General features: G+C 39.8%; 1 protein-coding gene across 7 annotated transcripts in view; it reads left to right on the top strand.

Moving 5' to 3' along the window:
• The window catches only part of ABCC9 (ATP binding cassette subfamily C member 9), a 115,962-nt gene that overhangs the window by 77,424 nt on the left and 20,638 nt on the right, over window positions 1-17,900 (top strand). For all 7 annotated transcript variants that reach the window (XM_059682353.1, XM_059682357.1, XM_059682358.1 and 4 more), the window contains 5 exons: window positions 900-1,048; window positions 1,259-1,328; window positions 2,347-2,504; window positions 6,609-6,701; window positions 11,348-11,450. In XM_059682353.1, the coding sequence (XP_059538336.1) occupies window positions 900-1,048; window positions 1,259-1,328; window positions 2,347-2,504; window positions 6,609-6,701; window positions 11,348-11,450 (573 nt within the window). The remainder of the gene's footprint in view (window positions 1-899; window positions 1,049-1,258; window positions 1,329-2,346; window positions 2,505-6,608; window positions 6,702-11,347; window positions 11,451-17,900) is intronic.

Here is a 17,900-nt window from a genome sequence, read left to right as displayed (position 1 = left end):
GCCCAAATGTTATAGGACTGTTGTAGTGATTTCCTAAGTTAATTAGAACAGGACCTGTCAAAGTAGGATCTATTATCATCACTTTTATTTTTAAAGTTATAATAAGAAACATTTAAAGATGATGTTTGGATTTAGATTCAAAGGAATTATATACACACTAGAGACCTGGTGCATGAATTCGTGCACAGGTGGGGTCCCTAGGCCTAGTCAGTGATCAGGGCCAATAGGGGCCCTCTTGCCCAGTCCTGATTGGGGCTAGGCTAATTGGGGCCTGCTGGCCAAGGGGAGGAATACAGGGAGGGACCATGGGAGGTTGGCTGGCCTCAGGAGGTTGGCTGTGGGAGTGCACTGACCACTAGGGGGCAGCTCCTGTGTTGAGTGTCTGCCCCTGGTGGTCAGTGCGTGTCATAGCAACTGGTCAACGGGTCGTTCGGTCGTAACGGTCACTTAGGCTTTTATATATATAGATAGTGTGTGTGTGTGTGTGTGTGTGTGTATGTATGTGTGTGTAACATACATATGGGACTGTGCTGTTGTTTTTCTGATGTTATTTGATATTAACCACCCATACCAGTGAATTAGCTGTTCCTTCTGAGATTAGGGATAGAGAGAATGAACACTGCAGTATAGAAATCCAAGGATATTTCAAACCTGAAAACAGACACTTCATCTGTCCTTAGGCAAACTTTGAAAAAGAATGAAAGAAGCAAGTGGGAACTCGGCCTTAGGATTATGGTGGGGATTTGCCCCAAGTCTCAAAAATTGCACTCCTTCAACTGTCTAAATTGATGAAAGATAATGAAGTTGACAATACTGTCTGACTTTGATATTGGTGTTCTAGTAAGAAAAAAAACTCAGTTGATAATTTCATATGTTTTTGTGTGTTGGTTGCTTCTTAGACCTACTATGTGGCTAGATTTAGCATACTCTGTGGAGCAGGTATTTTCCTCTGCCTTGTTACATCTCTTACTGTAGAATGGATGGGCCTCACAGCTGCCAAAAATCTTCACCACAATCTTCTCAATAAGATAATCCTTGGACCAATAAGGTAAAAAGGAATTATTTTTTACTATCATATAAAAATATACATGCATTTTTAATTTAAGTGAAATGTGAAATCTTAAAGGTTTTTTTCAGTCCTTGAACAAATGAATAGGGACCTTTTCATTTTCATGACTCCAAGATGTCTGTCTATTCACAGTGCTCAGGTTCCAAATAGTTTAGTATTGTCATACATTTCAATCTGTTTATCACCTAGGTTCTTTGACACCACACCCCTGGGACTGATTCTCAATCGCTTTTCAGCTGATACAAATATCATTGATCAGGTGAGTGCCTGAGTTAGTTCCAAGTTTAAGAATAAATTTTTTTAGTGTAAGCTAAGTAACATTTTGAGATAAACCATAGTTCCTCTCAACAATAGAGGATTTATAACACTTAATTGAAAATCTATTTGCATTTATATCAATATTATATACCTAGATGATTTCTAGAATAAAATCTTTAAGGAAAACCTTAATTGAAAACAATTTATGCATATAGAAGGGAATACTTAGAGAACCAGCATGAAATAAATAGAAATAGCAGAGGATAAACTAACATTTAAACTCTTTAGTATAAAAAGGAACGATTTTGATCAATGTCGTATTGTTATTCACAGTAGAGTTTGTAAAAGTTGAGTTAGTGTGGAGTGTCTCCCAGAAGTAAAGAATACAATGCCAGGCTGTCTTAGATGTCCTTTACTTTTATTAGATGGGCTCTTGAATGAGAGAAGCTTTAGATGGTGTGGTAGTTTAGGAAAATTCCAGGATAATCAGTTTAGTCTTAGGTTCTTAGGCCTCTAGAAGTTTGTCCTGAAATTAAAGACCTCAAACTCAGCTTACGTAACTCCAAGAACAGACCCCTTAGGATGGTAGAGAAAGAATCCACCAAATTCAGCCCTTGCCTCTTCAGATTTTCCAGAATGGCCTTAGGAACACCTGAATTACCCTCAATTTAGAGAAAGAATGCTTGATGCATGCAGCTGACTAAAAAGTACATGGACAAATAAGATGTATAGCATAGTGCTTTTTATATAAAGTCCACAAGATAAATATGTAAGTAGGTAGGTAGATAAGTAGTAGGTAGATAATAACTGACCAATGACAAGTAGGTAGATATATGGGTAAATATACTAAACTATGGGAAGTAAGTAGAGTTGGAGTGAAGAATTGCTTACAATGAAAATGTTTATATGCTACTTTCATAATTAACTGAATAACATCACAATATAAAATGAATATGTTGCACTATAACTAATGCCTATTTGAGCTAAAACATTTTTCTTTCAACCTACCTTCATAATAGCACATCCCTCCAACTTTGGAATCTCTCACTCGCTCAACGCTGCTCTGCCTGTCTGCCATTGGCATGATTTCTTATGCTACCCGGGTGTTCCTGGCTGCTATTGTGCCTCTTGGAGTTGCCTTTTATTTCATCCAGAAATACTTCCGAGTGGCCTCTAAGTAAGTTAACCAATGTTCTATTCATCTTCAAAAGCCTATATATTTGACGTATTGTGATCCAGATTTACTGTAGTGTTTTTCAAGCTAAGGTATGGAATTTAGAAATGAAACCTATTTTTAGCATGATGAAGCCTATCCTGACATTGGAGATATATTATAATTGTTTCTGTAATGGGTTGTCTGAGTCTTACATAGCCCTGGACATATATTAACATCTGGATTGATCTATTAAATTTTGAGTCCACAGACTGTCAAATTTTTTATTTCATGATCCTTTTACTGAACATGACATTGCCAAAAAACCTTACAAAATCCAACATAGTCCCAAAGAATAAGTGAGTTAATATTATTATATTCCCAAATGGTGAAAAAGGTAAAAGATTTAAAAATGCTTAAAATACGTTCTGTAAAACAATATAGTACAAATAAAAAAAAAGATTAAAGAGATAAAACAGATTGATGTCTATACAAGTAGATAATCTTGAATGCTGTAACTTTAAGAGATTGGAAATTTTCAGATTAGATTATTTAACACTAGAGGCCCAGTGCACAAAATTCATGCATGGGTAAAGTCCATAGGCCTGGCCAGCGATCAGGGCTGTTGGGGCCTTCTGGTTGCTGGCCAGAGCCTTTCTTTTGGCTGCCGGCCAGGGCCTCCCTTCCCTGGCTGCCAGTTGCTGGCTGGGGCCTTGTTTCGTTCTGTGCCACCCCCTGGTGGTCAGCGCACATCATAGTGAGTGATTGAACTCCTGGTCTCCTGGTCGAACTCCTGAGGGGACAATTTGCATATCAGGCTTTTATATATATAGATGCATTTGAATATCCAGCCAAATAAATGATAACCAAGGATTTTAAATTATTCTGTTAATATGCAATTAGTCATTTGCTGAGATATTGAATGGCAAAATGAAATATAGCACCAGTTGTTTTGAAATGTCCAGTTTAACTTTGAAGCCCTGCTATAAATAGTTCAGTAAATGTTATATCATTGCAATAATCAGATTATTTCAACATTTATTAAGCATTTACTGTGTTGCAAATAATTGTGTGAGCCATGGGGCCGATGAAGAGATCAGCATGACAAGAAACTGTTATGAAACAGTTTTTTGGGGAAGACACAACATATTAAGTGCTGAAATAGGAAAGAAAACAAGTTCATTCAGTATACTAAACATATTTTGTAGGACTTGAGGCAGGGATGTATAAGAAGAAATCAGGAAAGATAAGAAAAGGCAAGATTGTAGTTGGGAACCTCTGAAAACATCATACAACATTTCTTAATTTAAAAACTATATAGTTTCTCCCTGAAGGGTATGAATTAGGGTTCTTCAAATGTTAGAGATCTGTATTAAATCTAGAGCGTTTTTTTTTTTTTTCAGTTCCAACCTCATCCCCTTTTCTTATAGCAAATTCAGACCAAAAGGGAGAGGCTAGTCATCAAATTCACCCTTCCTTTTGTCCCTGGTATTGTTTTCATGCCACTTTGATGGAGGGGCAAAAACGTTTAGTTACTTCATTTCTGCTAGCTGTTTCCAAATCTATCCTTGCTTTCTCACCACTAAATTAAACAGTCATAACTTAACTTTAGTCACATACTTATTTTTCTCCCCTTAGCAATACAAATTGAGTATAGAGTCTAGGCAAATGGTCCTAGTCCATTCATTTGAATTGCAAATTCTATTCATTATAAGTGGTAATAATCTGTTAGCATTGGTAGTGACTAAAATATAGAAAGGATGATCACTTTTAAAGAATTAACACTGATAATGGATTATAAACCACTCTTATTTGAAATCCTCTGAAAGATAGCAAATATGACCACATGATTTTTAAGTCTCACAGATAAAGAAGACCCTCCTAGGTGCTGAGGTTCTGTAGGACTCACCCATGTTGAATAGCTCAGGCAGCATAACAGACTATTTTGTAAACACCAAGGATAATTCAAATGGGGGATGCACTACAGGAAATACTACAACATTTTGAATGTCTAAAATCAAAGACCTAATGTATAGTTAGCTCTGTGTTTCCTGCCTACAAGATGACAAGACCAAACTGTACTCTCACCTTTATTTATAAAATGTAGTCCTATAAACAAAAGTTCCTCTTTCCTAATTTTTTACTTCACTACTAACCTCAATGTAGTGACCACCTGTTGCTTGTGTCAAAATTACAGATAGCCACTTAGTTTTATGTTTAAAAATAGCAGATTATTTACATTCCTTTTTATTCATTCTCCTCCCCTCTTCCTTCCTTTCCCCTCATCTGCACTTTCTAAAGTGAGCAAATCCATTTTAGAAACTCAAAAAAGACTTTGCATTTGTTTGTGGGACTAAACAGAGACCCCGGAATGGCGTGCATTGATTGTCAAAGATTGTGTAATAGTGTAATCAGTTCAGTTGACTCTGGCAGGTGAATGTCAATGCTTCTACTCTACTTCTCTCCACCCCAAAGACCTAGAGAAGTGCAGAAAAAAAAGACTGAAAAGAAAAGACAGGAATGTTTTGAAACATGTGGTATAACTCAGCTTATCTTGTAGATATGCTAGCTTATGTGGTTTAAAGAAAAGTTGTCATGATTGTTCATCATTATGAAAAGGGTCTAATTCAGTCATTTGTCCACCAAGCATTCATTGAATGCCATATATATATATATATATATATATATATATATATATATATATATAAAACCTAATTTGCTGAGTGTCCGGTCATCTGGGTCATCTGGTCGGCCATTCAACCAATCAAAGCATAATATGCTAATGATATGCTAAGGTCACTCGGTTTTTCTCTATGACATGCACTGACCACCAGGGGATGGACAGTTGACTGGTCGACCAGTTGCTATGACATGCACTGACCACCAAGGGGCAGATGCTCTGACTGGTAAGTTAGCTTGCTGCTGGGGTCTGGCCAATCGGGACTGAACAAGATGGGCCAGACATGCCCTGGAGCCCTCCCACGGTCCCTCTCCAGCTGGCCTACCTCCCTTGTCCTCCCTGGCCCCGATTGTGCACTGGTGGGGTCCCTCGGCCAGGCCTGCACCCTCTCGCAATCCAGGACCCCTTGGGGGATGTCGGAGAGCCGGTTCTAGTCCCATCCCACAGGCCAGACCGAGGGACCCCCACTGGTGCATGAATTCATGCACCAGGCCTCTAGAGTGTGTGTGTGTGTGTGTGTGTGTGTGTGTGTGTGTGTATACATACATACATACATATACTGAGTGGCCAGATTATTATGACTACCCCATCAGTACTTCATTGACACTTCCAAAAATACTGAATATTGAAAACTTCCTAAGCAAATACTCTCAAGATTTTATTATTGTTATTATTTGCATAACTAATTCACTTCATTGTACTGATGGGGTGGTCCTAATAATCTGGCCACTCAGTATATAGACTAGTAGATTGACTTATAGGGCTCCCCTATTTTAAACCTAACCAGCATTACACTAATTTAGAACTTTAAAAACATCTCTTATATAGACTACCTAACTCACTCATTGTCTCTCATCCTTTACTTGTCTCCCAACTTCTGTTGCTTAAGTACAGCTCTGATCACTTTATTTCTAGTCATCAGTGATTTTTCCAGCCTTCCCAGGCTCCCCTATACTCTAGTCTCACCCATTTTTTTATACAGCCTTTTCCCACTACAATACCCCCAAAGGATTCTGGGCACCAGCCAGATTGAACTTGCCAGGTTCTTTAGTCTTCTGTGCTTGCTCTTTTCTTCTCTTGTCTGTTTGGTTAAAAACCCTCCTTATGCTTGAGGTTTGGCCTAAATTCAACCTTCTAAAAAAATTACCCATCTCCTATGTATAGATTAATTGCTCATTCCTCTGTGTTCCCATAGGAGTTTACTTTAGCTGTTATACAAAGCTGATACTTTTGTACAACACATTACATTGAGCTTGGACCCATATTCATTATATACCCATCTTTCTCTTCCTCTTTAGACTGTAAGCTGCTGAAATTTTTGTTAATTAGGTGCTAGAGGAAAATAGTTACAATGACAGATAAGAACCTTAATTTAAAATGAACACGGTATGGTGGTCTTTGACCCTGAAGACATGTGAAGTTTATGTTTGCACTTCTCTCTGTTCTAGGGACCTCCAGGAACTTGATGATAGTACCCAGCTTCCTCTGCTTTGCCACTTCTCAGAAACAGCTGAAGGACTCACCACCATTCGGGCATTTAGGTGAGTGTTTTCATTTTGTTAATTGATTTTAAGTCTCACAGATAAAAAAAAGACCACATCATCACAAATATTTATCTACAAATAACTAATGCTTGCTACCATTTTTTGGATATCCACTGTGTGCATGATGCTTGTCTTATACTAGAAGAAAATGAAGCAATAAATGATCAGAGTTAGTTTAAGCATCTGAAATTTAACAAGAATAAAGAAAGAATAAAGCACCACATTGGAGAGATACTGGCTGTGTGATTTAGACCAGGCTAGTTTCTTAGGATCATTAAACTAACTGATATAATGCATGTAAAGCATTAACCAGTGGTTAGTAAAGAAGCACCCAACAAAAATGTTAAAATAAGTGTATTAGTTAGTAATAATAAAAGAAATATAATATCAAAGTTATTTAGGACTTAATTTCTTTTTAGAAATATGTTTTTATTAATTTTAGAGAGCAGAAGGGAGAGAGAGAGAAAGATAGGAATATTAATGATTAGAGAGAATCATCGATCGGCTGGGCTTAATCAGTTTCTTTTAATGTTGGTAAACAGAGTAATAATCCAAGCTTTTGATCAAGAGTGTTTACTTAACACTCAAAAAAAACTTGTCCCTGTTTTTACTGTTCAAGTAAGTCGTAAAAGAGGGTGGTGGCATCATTTAATCTAGAAAATTGACATCTAAAAGTATTATATCTTTCTGCGACCTTAAATGAAAATGTGTATTGATTTCAATCAGAGATTTTTCTAACCTAAGAAATACATATATATTAGTCCAAAAGTGGAATATAAACATACAGTCATCCACAACATGTACCACAGAATTTCCACATACGGTAAATAGGTTTCATCATTAAGCATTCATATTTTTGCAGTTGTTTTTCAGTATATTTTTCCCATCAGAGTGTGCAATGACTTTTATTGGAGATGGCAAAACTATTTATTGATGTTGAATGTCTATATTAAGACAAAATGTATGTACTAATAGTAGCCAGCATTGACCAATGGTGCTCATAAGTACACCATATTAAAGATTACATTTTTCACCTAATAAGTCCTTTTGAGTTCATTTATTTTTGAGTATTGAATACATGCAAGGTACTGCTCTTACTGTGGAGATATAAAGACTACAAAGAGGTAGCCTTTCATTTCCACCACAGATAAATATCACAAAGAAAATTTGTCTGATCACATGGTAGGCGGGCGCAAGCAGTGACTGGATTCAGGCAAGATGCTAGGTGGATCAGCAAGAAGTTGATGAGTTCAACATATAACAGCCTCTATTTTCTCCCTGAAGAACAAGGTGGGGTTATTGTCTGAGAGGGATGAGAACTAGAATCAGGTAAAGCATCTTAAAAGTTTAGCATGAAAGAAAAACTTGACCAAGAGGCAAGGCTTAGATTTTTCATATACCTTCTTCACTAGATACGCAAGCAGAATTTAGCATGACTATTCCTAATTCTACATGAGGAAAATCCCAGGTAGCTGTTAGAAGAACAAAACATAGTACCTGTTAACCTTCAAGGCTGAAGTTATGACTGGCAAAAACAAAGAACGACCTAACTTCTGTGTAAAAGTACCTGGCGTCCTGTTCGTCCAGATTCGGAACGTGCGGTGTTCATTTTAAAAGTAAATACGGAATACCACAGATATCAGCACTGTTAAACCAAAGGGAGTTTTAAAAATGTGGGGATGGTCCTGTTAGCATGAACACATTTGTAGGATCTTGGTGTTTGGTACTTGTGGCGGAGAGTCAAACACATTCTTGTCCATCCATTTCTTCCTTTTTTTCAAGCTCCCCAGAGTCCCCAGAGCCTTCAGCTCCTTTGGAAAGTTAGCCTTTACTGATTAGACTGCTTTGCCTCCCCTGCGTTCAGAGTTCGTGGTGTACTCACATGCAGCAGTCAACTCCCTCAAGAAGTTTCACCACGAACGTATCACAGTTAAATTAGACTGAGATTTCAGTGACCTTTCCTATTATTTTTGTCTGACAGAATAAAGGTCTAAGAATGTTCAGAAGATGAGCTGGATGTGGATGAAAAGATACAGACTGAGTGTGTCAAAGTTTCCATTAGGAAAACAGAGGGTTTCTTGCCAAATAGAAACACACAGAAAGAATGTTCACTGCATTTCCACCCCTCCCCTCTCACTGCTGCTTCAGGCTGTTGCCAAGTCCATTTACAAACTCTTTAAGAGTGTATCTGAAACAATGTCCCCGCACTAAAGGAAGAGAAGAGCCCCAGACAAAACACTGTCAGAATGAAGTGTTTGATGTTCATCGCAAATGTAGTCCACTGGCGTTGGTCCAACTGGTCCCACTTCTAATCTCTCTGTCACCACAGTGCTCTACGGACAGCACCCTGCCTCGAGCCCCTGAGAACTCTGAGGGCTTTTTTATTTCTTTGCTTTTGACCTTGTTGTCCCCTCTACTTCCAATGCTTTTTCCTCCCTTGTTCACCTGAAAAATTCAGCTCATCCCTTAAAACCTCACTCAAACCATCCTTGCAGTCCTCGGTGAAACCTTGCTTAATTCTTCTCTCCCACCCGCCACCCCATTCCCTGGTGCCCCATTCTCTGGACAGTGTCAAGCATCGTCTTCTTTTATGTTCATGTAGCATTTTGTACGCAGGACCCTTATCACTAGCTTCTGCGTTGCACCGTCCTTACTTGTGAATGCCTTACTTACCTCCTCCACAAACAGTGGATTCCCCAAGGGCCGAAGTCATGTCTTGTTCATATGTATATTCTAATCTGTTGGTGCTTGCTAAATGTTTCTGAATAAATGGGTGGAAATCTGCCTACCATTGCAAGTATAGAAAGAATGGCCTTTCTGTGGGTAGATCTCTTTACAGTTCATATTCACTATCTCAGTAAATTCTATGATCCTATGAACCATCCTGTCTTTTACGTATTCACTCTACTCATCTCTAAAAGGGTCATCACGAGGGTAGGTGTGTTCCCAGTACAGCTTGGTCCTGTCCCAGTGTATTGCTGTTCAGCACAGGTCCTCTGTGCCTGGCATTTGGGTCAAGGCTACATAACTTAAAGTGAGGTAATTATTTGGCTCTGATTGCAGAATCCTTTGATTATTTTAGATCAGATGTTACTGTCTGACTCAATTATCTGATTTATCTGGTTTGGCATATTGGAGTGATCAGGTCAGTTGGACAGATATCAAGTATCTGCTTTATATTGGCCTGTATGGATGGTTTCACAGGCCAAGTGAACACCCCACCCAGACTTCTTCATTCTTTGACAGAGTGATGGTTTATTATAAAGTTTTACAAATTGATCTGAACGTTTGGGGGGGGACTTGATGCAGGCAGTCTTTTATCAATCAGAAATCACTGCCGGGCTGTCAGATAAAATTTGGCCATTCCTTGCAAACACAATGTGTAGACAGGAGACCTATGTAAGATCAGCCATGGACCCAGAGAGTGAATAAACCACATTCTGCTTTGGCATTTTCTCCAGCCTTCAAATCAGTTATTTTGATTATATTATCCAGCTTTCCGTTGTTTCTGTTATTCAGGGGAAATAATTTAAAAATGAAAAGAAACTATTTTTGTGATTTAGAAAAGATTTCTTACCATGTAGCCTGAGCTGCTGTGAGAGTAGCTCATATGTTCAAATGGATAAGATTTTTATTTTCCTTAATAACACAAGTTGTACATAATTTGGTCTGATTATGCTGTTCACCAAGAATGACCTTAATTTGGTCAGGGATTAATATCTAAATTGTATGTGTCATAGAACCCTATAAGCACCACAGGGTAAGGGTTCCTTCCACACAATGACCATCCTTACAAATAGTTTAGAAGTTTGAGGCATAAGATATCTTATTTAAATCATATAATTCTTCTAAGAACATCATCCATATCCAAAGACCCTATTTCTTTTTCATGTCATTCCACTTTCATTTTTTGGTTCCCAGAAACACCAGGCAAAAAGAGAAATTAAGGTAATATATATCTACTTCTACCAGTGCATAGATTTCCATCTTGTCTGGTTCTCATCCAGCACCTCCCACCCAATTCTAACTGTGCCATTTGGAATAGTAAAACAGCCCAGCTGGTGTGGCTTAGTGGTTGAGCATCAACCTATGAGCCAGGAGGCCAGGGCACAGGGTCAGGGCACATGCCTGGATTGTGGGCTTGATCCCCAGTAGGGGACTTGCAGGAGGAAGCTGATCAATGATAGAGATATCTCTCTCTCCCTCTCCTTCTCTGAAATAAATTACATATATATATATATGAAATAAATGCAATAAAAATAGCTAGAGTATTTTGCATTTTTGTACAACTTATTCTAATTTGTGTAACACCCTTGCAACGTTGGTTATACCTTGGCTACAATAATGATGTGGAAATTTATGAAATGATTATTAATAGCACTTTGTAATCAGAAAGATTCCTTTTCATAGCAAAGGTCTGAGAAATGAAGGAAACACTTGACCACACCATCTCTACTGAGAATACCCCAGAGCAGTAGCAGCTGGCCTTGATTTTGAAGTAGGAGTCATTTACTAGTCATTTCATCCCATTGGTTTGTCACTCTGTTGAGTAAATAGTGTAGTAGTAAGTGTGACTGGTTTTTCTGTTTTTTATTATTTCTCCTGATGTGTGGCTACCATTATAATATTTTTGTTTTCTGCAGGCATGAAACCAGATTTAAGCAACGTATGCTGGAACTGACAGACACAAACAACATTGCCTACTTATTTCTCTCAGCTGCCAACAGATGGCTAGAGGTCAGAACGGTACGTTCATTTCATGATTTCGAAATGGAAACCAAACAGAGAAGAGGCCTGATGCAAAGAGGGAGACAGTTGTAAAAATTAGTCTGCCACTGAGATTCAGCACTAACTTCACATTTTCTGGATTTTAAAAATAACTCAGGTTTGTTTATGTTGCAAAGAAAATGTGTCATAATTTTTTAGCTAATGGCAAGACAAATAGCCCCAAAAGCAAAAACTCATTCTGTGTTCATTAGTCTCTAGATTACATAAGTTAATGGAGTGGCAAATGTTTGTATAACTACAATTTTTTTCCAAAAGAGCAAATTTGACAAGTGAACAAATGTACTCATTTCCTTCATTCAGCTTGACAGGCCTGGAAGAGATGGCGACTTTTTATGTTTTAAGTCTGTAGAGGATCATGTTAGCACAAAATGTAAAAAACTGCAATTAATCCTCTCTTGCCTCCTTGTGTTGTATGAAGTAGGAGAACAGGCACAAACACTGGCATTTACAGACTTGATCTGGCAAGTTAATCCATTTATTTGAGTCCCAGTTCCTCATCTATAAAATAGGAGTAAGTTCTTCATGGGGATATTAGGATTATTTCAATAAAACCCATAGTTCAGTGACTACCAAGTGCAGTCAACAAAAGTCTTTTAGATGAATGGATGGATGGATGAATAAATGAACAGAAACAGTACCTGCTCTGGTGCGTGATTCATAGGCCAGCCAGCTGGACTATGGAGTAGGAAATAGAAGAGACACAAGTTTTAGAAGGGAAAAGAGGATCAAATGGGGGGAGAAGGGAACATATGTAATACTTTCAACAATAAAGATTGAATTAAGAAATAAAGGGGGGAAATGACAAAAAAAGAAGGGAAGAGAATGTACATTTGATTCTTGAACAACACGCACTTGAACTGCATGGATCCACTATGTGCGAATTTTTAAAAATAAGTGCTGTAAGTGTGTTTTCTCTTCCGTATGATTTTCTTAATTGCATTTTCTTTTCTTTAAGTTACTTTATTATAAGAGTACTAGAGGCCCGGTGCACAAAAATTTGTGCACTCAGGGGAAGGGGGCATCCCTCAGACCGGCCTGTGCCCTCTCGCAGTCTGGGACCCCTCAGGAGATAACGACCTGCTGGCTTAGGCCTGCTCCCGGGTGGCAGAGGGCAGGCCCAATCCCTAGGTGCAGCCCCTGGTTGGGCTCAGAGCAGAGCTGATTGGGGAGTTGGGGCGCCTTCCCCTGTCATGCACAGAGTAGGGCAGATTGGGAGGTTGCGATGCCACCCTCAGTCATGCTCAGGCTAGGGCCGATTGGGGAGTTGGGGCACCGCCCCGTCACACTCAAGGCAGGGTCGATGGGGAGGTTGCGGCGCCAGCCCCTGTCACGCACAGAGCAGGGCCCATCAGGGGGGTTGGGGCTCCATACCCTGTCATGCACAGAGCAGGGTCAATCAGGGGGTTGAGGAGCTCCCCCCTGTCACTCACAGAGTAGGGCCAATAGGGGAGTTGGGGCACCGCCCCCTGTCACACACAGAGCAGGGCAGATCAGGGGGTTGGGGCGCCGCCCTCTATCACCCACAGAGCAGGGCCGATCAGGGGGTTGGGGCGCCGCCACTGTCACACTCAGGGCAGGGCAGATGGGGAGGTTATGACTCTACCCCATCACACACAGAGCAGGGCCCGTGGGGGGTGGGGGGGTTGGGGCCCCGCCCCCTGTCACACACAGAGCTGCAGGGCGATCAGGGGGTTTGGGCGCTGCCCCCTGTCACACTGATCCCAGTGCCGGGAGGCCTCGCGGCTCCGCTGATCCCGGTGCTGGGAGGCATATTACCCTTTTACTATATAGAATAGAGGCCTGGTGCATGGGTGGGGCTGGATGGTTTGCCCTGAAGGGTGTCCTGGATCAGGGTGGGGGTCCCCACTGGGGTGCCTGGCCAGTCTGGCTGAGGGGCTGAGGGCTGTTTTCAGGCTGGGACTGAAGCTCTCAACTGCTCCGTTTTTTCTTTTTTTTTTTTTCTTTTTTTTTTTTTTTTCTATTCTGGGCCAGCTTTAGCTCTGAGGCCTCCGCTGCTGAAAACAGGTTTCTGGCCTTTGTTTACTGTCTGTATTTGATACAATGTTGCGGTCCAGCTGGCTGAAACTCCGCTGAGTAAAGCAGGTTTCTGGTTTTTTTTTAGCTTCTTTATTCGCAACATAGTTGCTGAGAGTTGCAGCTGAGAGGCCGGCTAGTCAGGCGGGGAACATTGGAGTTCTCCATCACTGAAGCAAGCAAGCCTCCCTGTTCGCATCAGCTGCCTGGCTGTCGACCGCCATCTTGGCTGCCAGTTAATTTGCATATATCAGCCCTACTCTGTGAGTGACAGGGGGATTAGCCAATGGAAAGGGTAGCGGAGTGACACTAATTACCATGTTTCTCTTTTATTAGTGTAGATAGTATATAATGCATATACAAAATATGTGTTACTTGACTATGTTATCAGCAAGGCTTCCTCCAGTCAACAGTAGGCTACTAGTAGTAAAGTTTTTGGGCAGTCAAAAGTTATATGCAGTTTTTCTACCGTGTGGAGAGTTGGTGCCCCTAAGCCCTGTGATGTTCAAGGGTCAGCCTTAGTTTGCAGACTAGTCTGTGTATCTGCAGTACAGATGAGCTACTTTAGTGGTAATGATGAGTTGTCTGTAGTCTTTTAAAAATAACAATTATATGTTAGTTTGTAAAAAGGAAAAGGAGGTTTATCTGTGCTATCGTAAGAATCTCACTTCGGCTGATTAAGCATCCCTATAATATGCACGCTTTCTTTCAAAACTCAACAGACCAGAGAGGGCAGACGGTAAAGGGAATTTGATAAGGTTGAAATGAAGGAACCCAAGTTAAAATCTGAGTTGTTGATGGATGGGTATAGATTGATATGGAATCTAGGACCTCTCCTATTCTTCTACCCACTACCACCATAAGATGTAGCTGTCATGATTTCTTTTTTTTTTAAAATATATTTTATTGATTTTTTACAGAAAGGAAGGGAGAGGGATAGAGAGTTAGAAACATCGATGAGAGAGAAACATCAATCAGCTGCCTCCTGCACACCCCCCACTGGGGATGTGCCCGCAACCAAGGTACACGCCCTTGACCGGAATCGAACCCGGGACCCCTCAGTCCGCAGGCCAACGCTCCATCCACTGAGCCAAACCGGCTAGGGCTGTCATGATTTCTTACTAACTTACAGAAATGCTTTGCCAGTATATTAGTTATTATATAGAAACTATTCAGAACATAACACAATTATATTTCACACTTTTTAGATAGAAGCATTAGTTGGTGATAAGAAATTCCTTCCAGGTAGCTGTGGGGGCAGGGCAAAATGTCTTCATCAAGACAGATAACATGTTGGTTAGAATATATAACAAAACCAAAACATTATTTCTAGATCTGGGCCAGATCCTAAATCTTTATTTAAAACCTCTGTATTTGTTTACTTAAATCTGTTTTCTCTTAAGGAACATAACTCATATCTGAACAACAGAATTAACGATGAAATAGCTTAATGAAAGAAGACCCCAAATTCATAAGGAAAAATGTTGATAGTTACCTTTGTATGTGGTTTTCCTAAACTTGATCAAATATTTTTTTTAGGGGGCAAGTATATTTGCTTTGGACTTGAGGTGAGGGTCTGATTTGACTGCTGTTTCTGCTCTTTAGCACTTCCTACTGTCAGGTTAATGGACAAGTGTTTAACAAGAATCTTCAAGCAAACCATATGTTCGGCTCTCATAGCCAGAATACAAGATATTAGAGCCTTTAGACTGCCAAGAAAGGGAAGTCAGAAGAAAATAGAAAGGAACAGCAGCCAGATTCCGAATGAGTTAGTTTAGTTTGAATCACAACCCACTATTTTAACCCCCACAGGAAAAGGCAGTCTGACCTACCTGAATATAAAGGAATTCTAGCTCTACTTGTAGAAACCTGAAGGAAATGCTGATAGTTCAATAGGATGTGCACAATCTTCCATTTATTCTTTTGCCTGATGATACCTTTGTTCTTGTGTCTTTTCTTTTTTTCTGTGTATTACAATATTTTCAAGATTTGCTGTCTAGTCTCATTACCAGAACTCTCCTTTACACCAATACCAAAAAAATTGCTTCTATTTCTAATGAGTAAAGGTAAATTTTGGCAAGAAAGTTGTTGATTTATTGCAAAGTTCCAGGCATATCAGCTGACAGAGTCCAAAGTCCCTTGTGTATCATTTGTCTTCTTTATCGATTGTATTTATGTGCCAATAAGTTTGTGTGGGTATGTGTGTGTGCGTGCCGCACACCTCCAGACAATTCCAGGTTTACAACTTAAAACCTGTCAGGTTCACTCTTTTCCTGTGCTTCTGGGTACATTGAGAGTTTTCATTAGAACTAGAATAGCTGGAATATTAGACTGACTATTAAAATGTTTGCTTGAATATAAACGCTACAATCCAAGAACATGTGCCACAGTAGGAGGGCTGAATAAATTAAGTGGATGACTCCCATTAGGAGATGACATGCCTCCCAATTGTTTACATATAAGTAACCTCATGACCGCTGTGCTCCTGTGGACATGTCCATATAATTGGAGGCACCATTTCAGTTTGAAATAAATGAATCTTGTGTCAGAAATATGGATTTGGGGGTACAGGACCTTAGAGACCAAGGCGTGAACTGCCCTCTGAACCCCACAGCTGTGCACATGCTGCCTTGTAAGTCATTGTCAAGAATAAGTAATGAAAACTTTTATATGGCCCAATGAGTCTGCATTGCTCTTCTCCACAGAATTAACACCAACCCTTTTGCCATATTACTCAGTAAATTAACAAAAATGTCTGCTTACAGCAAAGATTCTGGGAGTTTCCAGAGCAGAAACACAACTAAAATGATACAAAAACGGTTGAGACATTGGGCATGAATGAGAAGAGGCAAGCAGGATTTCCCGACATAGTTGTGGGGCTTGCACTAACTCTAATTCATGCACCCATCACCTTGATGGAGAAAACTTGTTAAGCTTCTGTGGCTAATTTTCTTGTTGGCTTCCCTTCACTCCCAATCCTAACTTTCCAAAGCGATGCCACTTGAATTCGATGGACAGAACATCTCAAGGAGAAGGAAGGGGGGAAAGCAGAGGAAAAACACCTTTTGTTGAATTTGGGAAGACCCCTGAGACCCATATAATTTTTTATTACAATCTAACTTATTTATTCATCTTTTAACACATGGCTTTCACTTCTTTCCTGGTCTTAAGTAAGAGTTAAGATGATCACACGTTACTCCCTTTCTCTGAGTAAATAGTTTTCCCTATTGAAGATTTATTCCTTTTGAATTGGAAAAAGAAAAGAAAAGGTCAAAACACACTCAAATCAATAACGGACAAGAGTCAGAAAGAATAAAATAATTTGGCGGGAGAGAAAGTAGCTAGACTGTGACCACCCAGGTTGCTTTGGCAACAGAAGGGAGTGTTTTTCCTCTGGGTGCCAAGGGAAGTGGGCCGCAGTTGTGTGGAGTGTGTCACTACGTCCTAACCTTTGAATGCCGCTTACGTTCTTTGGTTCAGCACAGCGTTTTCTCTTCATCCCTCTGCACTAAACAGTTCCAGTTCTTTGGCATCGGTGTTTCCATTTGCAAAAATTGTGTAACTCTATCTAAAGGCTGTCTTTCCAAGGCTTTGTCTTGCTGTGTGGCGTTAGGATAAAAGAAAATTCATATCAGGAAGCCAAAAAAAAGCCTTCAGAATCAACAGGCTAAAGTGAAAATAGTCTTCAGAGTGAGCTTGCACAAGAGTATATTGTGTGAAACAGCACAGAGCCTCTTCATGTTTTCCTAACTCCATGATACACAGGTGTGCCCTTATCTTGTAATTGGGAGACCCTAATATATTCTCCCTCTCAATGGTATCATAGACTTCCACATGAAGGAAAGCTATTATGTGGCTATTAATTATTTACAAGTCTGTTTTATAGAAAATTAAAATTTTTACTATAATCTATATGTAGGTAGATGTTATGGAATGACTAGAAATCTGACAAGAGGCCTCCCTTTTTAAAAAATGTGTTTTTATTGATTTCAAAAAGAAGAAGGGAAAGGGAAAGAGATAGAAACATCAATGATGAGAGAGAATCATTGACTGGCTACCTCCTGCACGTCCCCCACTGGGGATTGAGCCTGCACCCCAGGCATGCCGAGCACGGGACCTCCTCTCCTGATTCATAGGTCAATGCTCAACCACTGAGCCATGCCAGTTGGGCAAGAGGCCTCACTTTTGACATGGGAATCAGTCTTCCCTTCTGGAGGAGAGTGTCAAATTCACAAACTCAATGGAAGTTGTGATTTATCACTACACAGATAAAATGTTCTGTGATTTGGCCCTCATTGACAGTAGGTAATTCACATAGGTAGTAACTTCTGTTTCCTAAATTGAATTTTTCATTCCATTGTACTGTTTTGACCA

Source organism: Myotis daubentonii, chromosome 2 (genome assembly GCF_963259705.1).
Source record: "Myotis daubentonii chromosome 2, mMyoDau2.1, whole genome shotgun sequence".
Classification (NCBI taxonomy): domain Eukaryota; kingdom Metazoa; phylum Chordata; class Mammalia; order Chiroptera; family Vespertilionidae; genus Myotis; species Myotis daubentonii.
Note: the sequence above shows the minus strand (reverse complement) of the source record. Positions and strands in the feature narration are given on the sequence as shown.